The sequence below is a fragment of the Nicotiana tomentosiformis genome, chromosome 6 (genome assembly GCF_000390325.3).
Source record: "Nicotiana tomentosiformis chromosome 6, ASM39032v3, whole genome shotgun sequence".
NCBI lineage: Eukaryota > Viridiplantae > Streptophyta > Magnoliopsida > Solanales > Solanaceae > Nicotiana > Nicotiana tomentosiformis.
Genome location: NC_090817.1, coordinates 94752523 through 94759381, shown reverse-complemented (window position 1 = coordinate 94759381; position 6859 = coordinate 94752523). Strand labels below are relative to the sequence as shown.

The 6859-nt window shown below is 42.9% G+C and overlaps 1 protein-coding gene across 1 annotated transcript; it reads right to left on the bottom strand.

Annotated features, from left to right (window-relative positions):
* Positions 1–5336: 5336 nt before the first annotated feature.
* Positions 5337–6268, bottom strand: LOC138894439 (uncharacterized). The gene is made up of 2 exons (XM_070179137.1): positions 5525–6268; positions 5337–5348 (listed from the first exon to the last, which is right to left on the bottom strand). The coding sequence occupies exons 1-2, from the start codon at positions 6266–6268 to the stop codon at positions 5337–5339; spliced, it is 756 nt and encodes a 251-aa protein (XP_070035238.1).
* Between the last annotated feature and the right edge of the window lie 591 nt (positions 6269–6859).

Here is a 6859-nt window from a genome sequence, read left to right as displayed (position 1 = left end):
ATACCAGAGTGTCCATGATCATCTTCTGGTTGTCCAGAATCTTGCGCAGCTTCTCATCAAGCTCAGTAGAATCATGTGGTGCCTGTGTGGATGACTGCCCTACAACAGTACTAGATAACTTAGACAACTTTGAAGTAGATGTTTGCATCCAGTTATTGAGACTCGCCAATGTCTGGGAGACATGCAAAGCAGAAAGTGGGCCTGTAGGCATGGGCACAGCCTCAGAACTGGAGTAGGGACTGCCCTAGGAGCTGTGGTCGGAGTTGAAGATGGCGGCGGAGGCATACCAGCTGCACTAGTAGAAGGCTCAGCTGATATAGATGGAATATCAGTTGTGTCAGAAACTACCACTATCGGCTCATCAGACTGCCTTTAGTACTAGAAGGCTGAGCACTCTTCTTCGGGTTGGTCGGATTCTGTAACGAGTACCACTCAAACAGCTTCTTTGGCTTCACCTTTGTATCAAATGGCTTTAGCTCTACCTTTGCATCAGTGAGGTACTATGTGATAGTGTTGGGGTAGAGGTAAGCAGTGTTAGTCTGCTGCGCTACCAATGAGATGTTGGTCGACATCAGGGCACCCACATTGATCGGGTACCCAGCCATGATAGAAGCCACTAGAATTGCATGTGGAACAGACAAGTTGTTCTTATTCTAGTATGGGTCAAGCCTGCTATACATAAGGTCTGCCAACCTTTTGCCTCAAAACTCAATGTGTTCTGTTCAATGGGTACCCCGGTAGTGATCCATGGTGGAGGTGGCCACGGTGGCGCTAAGATCTCAACAAGCCACGGCCTAGCCTTTTCTTTCAAGGCCAACTTCTCCAGGTACTCCTTTGGCTCCAAGTCCTTAAAACTCAAGTACGCGTTCAGCGTGTGTTGATTAAACTCCACCCTATGGTTGCGTACTTTGGTCACCTTAGTCCCCTTGTAAATATGTGAGATGTTGGCATAGAGCTCGCGAACAAGGTGGTTCTTGACATCTACGACCTTCTCAGTAAACAACATCCACCCCTTTCTCGATCTGAACTGCCTCAACACTGCAGAGTTGTATCTATCTAGTTCCCTTAACAGAAATTGCCTCTCATGTGTCAACGATCTCTCCGACCACCACATCTGGAAATTAGTGAAAGCAGCCAAACTCACAAACCTGTCTTCCCATATTTCCTTCTTCTTTGTCCACTTAACCCTAGTGGATGTACCATCTCCCCCTTTACCATCATCTGGAACATCCTAAACATCCTGCACACCGGACTCTGGAGCAATTGCTGGCTCGGAGCCCTGGTTAGCACTTTCGGAACCCTCGGAAGTGTTGTGAGATGATGAAGCTAGGACTAGGGGCTCAGATCGCTCTTATGGCCTGGTCTATGCAGCTGCCTGCTCCTCCAGAATAGTCACGGAGTTGCCCTGGGAAGCCTCCCTAGACGGGGTATAAGAACTAGACTCGGAGAGGTATTCACCCCTTCCTCTGCCTACTATGGTCTTCTTCCAAATAGTTTTGGGCACACTGAGGGGCAAGGCATCTCTGCCTTGACCCCTAGAAGAGTCTACTCTACCTTTGGCAGTTTCGTCGGGGCCTTGTGATCGAACCATTTTCTGTATCAAAACCAAGAGGATTGTTAGTTGCAAGTCGTCATTCAACATAGTTAAGACTTATGAAAGCAAGGGAAAACATTATGGACACAGTAGGGTTACTACAGATTAACAGGCTGTAGAAAATGGGAATTGCGGTCGGCACTTTTCTTATGTGCGGCTGCAGAATGGTAGCATGGACCACACATTTTCATGTGCAGCCGCATTTCTAACAAGAAAGATCAGAGGTTCAAGTACGTCTTCTCTAAAGTCAGTGCGACGGCCAAAGTGCGGCCGCAAAATTCATTTGTGGTCCACGGAATTATAAGTGCGGTCCGCAGTTTTGTTCTTCCAAGAGACAGGTCTCTGATATCAGTGCGGACCTAAAGTGCGGCCGTTCTTAAAATCCTGCGGTCCGTGCAATTACAGTGCGGCCGCAGAAGCACTTTCCTTCACCAGTTGCCCAGAACAACTAAATTGAGGACCGCACAAATTCAAGTGCGACCGTAGAATTCAAATTTTCACGAACAGTCGGTCTTTTTCACTTAGATTTTGCAATTACTTGTACAAATCAGTATCGCAACATGTTATACACATCAAATCTAACTAACCCAAGCCATTTTATCATGTATTTATGATTACCCAGTACAGATCTATCCCACATGGATACATATATGAGCTCTAATAATATATGGCCTAAAAAGAAGCTAAAATTTCAAAAATTAAACTAACAAAAAAGATTAACATGAAGTGAAGCATACCAGATGAAGTGAGTGTACTAGGTGTGTGAGCACGGGTAAGTGTGTGTGATTGATAGTGAAAATCTCTCAATAAAGCTTTTATAGCAACAGTGAATCTCAGAAGAGTTAAAAAGTGTAAAATAAGGACAAAAGTCCTATTTATACTTAGAGTGAATGAGGGGGGAAAGGGGTGAGTGCGGCCACACAATTCCAAGTGCGGTCCGCACTCCTTTACCTGGGAAGCAGTGCTCTGTACCACTTGTGCGGTCCGTATAATTCCTCTTTCGGCCGCAGAATAGCCACGCACTGAGAGTCTAAACTTCAGACACCTTGTCGAGCTTCCAGAAGTGCGGTCCGCATGTGAAATATGCGGCCACACAAGCTCGTCTGTTGTGGCACACTTAATTTTGCGGTCGCACAATTAGAATGTGCGGTCGCAATTTCCTTCAACACTTAGCCATTTTTATGTCACAAATGTAAGTGTTCTTGTTCTTCAAATCTAATGCACCAAAGGGTGTTACACCAACAATTTCAAACGAACCACACCACTTGGATTTTAGCTTCTCGGGAAACATCCTCAACTATGAGTTAAACAACAATACAAGATCGCCCACCTTGAACTCTTTGTCCCAAATGTATTTGTCATGAAGATATTTCATCTTTTTCTTGTACAAGGACGAACTCTCATATGCATGGTACCGTAACTCATCCAATTTATTTAGGTGTGTAACCCGCAAGTTAACGGTTACATCCCAATCACGATTCAATTTCTTTAAAGCCCATATTTCTTTGTGCTCTAGTTCCACCGCAAGATGACAAGCTTTCCTGAACACTAACCGATATGGAGACATTCCGATAGGTATTTTGTAAGTTGTCCGATAAGCCCATAACGCATCATCAAGCTTCTTGGACCAATTAATCCGATTAGAATTCACCATTTTATACAAGATACTCTTTATCTCCCGGTTGGAGACTTCCACTTGCCCACTAGCTTGTGGGTGATAGGGAGTCGTGACCTTGTGAGTAACACCATACTTGCTAAGTAAATTGTCAAAAGCCTTGTTGCAAAAGTGTGACCCCCATCGCTTATGATTGCATGTGGAGTACCAAATCTTGTAAACATATTCTTCTTCAAGAATGCCACTACACTTCTCACCTCATTGTTGGGTAAGGCCATGGCCTCAACCCATTTGGACACATAATACACCGCGACCAAGATGTAAGTGTTTCCACAAGAGCTCACAAAAGGGTCATAAAGTCAATGCCCCAAACATCGAAAATATCAATCTCCAAGATGGTTGTGAGAGGCATCTCATTTTTCTTTGAAATTCCACCGGCCCATTGACATTCATCACTTTTTTTCACTAAAACACTTGCATCCATGTAAAGAATAGGCCAATAGAAACCACAACTAATAACTTTGGCCGTTGTTCTTGCTGCACCATGATGGCCACCATATGGTGAAGAATGACAAGCCCCAAGAATATCGCATTGCTCTTCTTCCGGTACACACCTTCTAATCACCCCATTCTTACAGGTTCAGAAAAGGTATGGTTCATCCCAATAATAATCTTGACAATCTCTCTTGAGATTCTTCCTTTGGTTTGAAGAGAACTCATCCGGAATGATTCCACTACAAGAAAATTTGCCAACTCCGCAAACCATGGCACCTCTTTCATTGAAATTACCAAAAGTTGCTCATCGCGGAAGGAGTGATTGATTTCAACGCCATCATGTGGCCTCCCCTCCTCCTCCAAACGAGACAAGTGGTTTGCCACTTGTTTTTCACCACCTTTCCCATCTTGAATATCAATATCAAAATCTTGAAACAAAAGTACCTATCTCATTAACCGGGCTTTAGAATCATTTTTTCTATAAAATAGCGAAGCGTCGCATGATTCGTGTGGACAATAACTTTGTCACCCATCAAGTACGGGCGGAACTTCTCAATTGCGAACACAATAGCAAGGAGCTCTTTTTTCGTAACGGCATAATTGACTTGGGCACTATTCATGGTCTTACTAGCATAGTAAACCGGATGAAAAGCTTTGTTGATACGTTGCCACAAAATAGCTCCAATCGCTACGTCACTTGCATCACACATGAGTTCAAAAGGCAAACTCCAATTTGGGGCAGTAATGGTAGGAGTAGTTGTCAACTTGAACGTCAATAGTTCAAAAGCCCTCATATAATCATCATTGCAATGGAACTTGTCTTCCTTCTCAAGGAGCTTACACAATGGGTTAACCACTTTAGAGAAATCTTTGATAAAGCACCAGTAGAAGCCCGCATGGCCTAGGAAACCCCGCACACCCTTCACCGAAGTTGGGGGTGGAAGCTTAGAAATCACCTCAATCTTCACCTTGTCAACTTCAATTCCATCCATTGAGATTTTATGGCCAAGGACAATGCCTTCCTCAACCATGAAATGGCATTTCTCCCAATTGAGCACCAATTTGGTCTCTTCACATCTAGCCAACACTTTGTCCAAATTTGCAAGACAATCATCAAAAGAATCCCCAACCATCGAGAAGCCATCCATGAAAACTTCAAGGTTGTCCTCCACCATATCCATGAAAATAGCCATCATATACCATTGAAAAGTTGTTGATTCATTACACAAACCAAATAACATCCTCTTGAAAGCGAAAGTACCATAGGGACAAGTAAAAGTTGTTTTCTCTTGATCTTCCGGATCAATGAGAATTTGGTTGTAGCCCGAGTATACATCAAGGAAATAATAGAAAGCATGACTGTCCAATCTATCTAGAATTTAATCTAAGAAAGGAAGTGGAAAGTGATCCTTCCTTGTAACTTTGTTGAGCTTGCGATAATCCATGCAAGCCCTCCAATCGGTCACCGTTCTTGTAGGAATCAACTCATTATTATCATTGGTAACCGCCATCATGCCCCCCTTCTTTGGGACACATTGAATACGAGAGGTCCATGAACTATCGGAGATGGGGTAGACAACCCAGGCATCCAACCACTTGATAATCTCCTTCTTGACAACTTCTTGCATAGTCTCATTGAGTCTTCTTTGATGTTCAATGGACAATTTATCACCATCCTCCAATTTGATCTTATGCATGAAAAAGGTGGGGCTTATACCCCGAATATCCGCCAAAGTCCACCCAATAGCCTTCTTCCTCTTTTGTAGCACCGCCAATGTGGAATCAACCCGCACGTTAGTCAAATAAGAGGAAAGAATAACCAGTAAAGTAGAACAAGGGCCAAGAAATTCACACCGAAGGTGTGAAGGCAATGGCTTCAACTCCAAAGTAGGTGGCTCTTCAATAGAAGGCTGTATAGGAGGAGTTTTTCTATTCTCAAGATCCAAAGATAATTTCCGGAATGCATAGTTGTACGACCTCATTCCTTGAAAAAAGCTCACACATTCCATGAAACCATCCATCTCTTCATCATCAAAATTAAGCAAAACAACTTCCAATATATCGCCAACATTGATTGTAGCACTTGTATCATCAACAATAACACCGGTCACCAAATCCACAAAAGAACACACCTCATTACTATTTGGTTGCCGTATGAACTTACACACATGGAGTACCACTTGTTCATCACCAACCCGGAAAGTGAGTTCTTTGGCTTTTACATCACAAAGAGCCTTACCCGTAGCAAGAAAAGGTCTCCCAATAATGATAGACACTTTATAATCAACTTCATATTCTAGAATAACAAAGTCCGTCGAAAGAATGAACTTATCAACTCTGACAAAAACATCTTCAATCACACCCAACGACCTCTTCATGGTACGATCGGTCATTTGCAACCTCATAGAAGTGGGTATTAGTTGCCCAATATCCAAAATTTTGAAAACCGAATAGGACTTCAAATTGATACTTGCCCCAAGATCACAAAGAGCTTTAGCAAACTTGGCGCTCCTAATTGTACAAGGAATCGTGAAAGCACCGGGATCCTCCAACTTATGAGCCATGAAATGAACAATTGCACTCACTTGATGAGTGACCTTGATAGTTTCAAAATTCATCGACAGCTTCTTGATCACAAGATCTTTCATAAACTTTGTATAGCCGGGCATTTTTTCCAAAGCTTCTACTAATGGCACGTTGATTGAAAGACTCTTCATCATTTGAATGAACTTCTTGAATTGGTTCTTATCATTTTACTTGGAAACTTTTTGAGGGTATGTAGGTGGAGGCTTAGGCAATGGCTCCTTAGCCTTTTGCACTATTGGTTCCAGTATGTCACCTAGATGGGTTCACCTCCTCTTGAGTCTCTTCAACATTATCATCAATGTCAATCCAAACCTCCTCATTTGTTTGAATAATATTATTAGGGATATCTTTTACTTGTACCACTTGGTCATCATCTACAAGTCGTCTGTCACTTGAGGTGGGTGTATTCCTACCTCTTCCACTTCTTGTGATAACCGCCATAGCATGTCCCGTAATTTTACCACACTTTGGGTTCACTACCGTGTCACTTGGTAGTGCACCCTTAGGATGAGAATTTAGAGCATGAGAGATTTGCCCCCATTTGAATTTCTAGATTGCGGATTGATGTG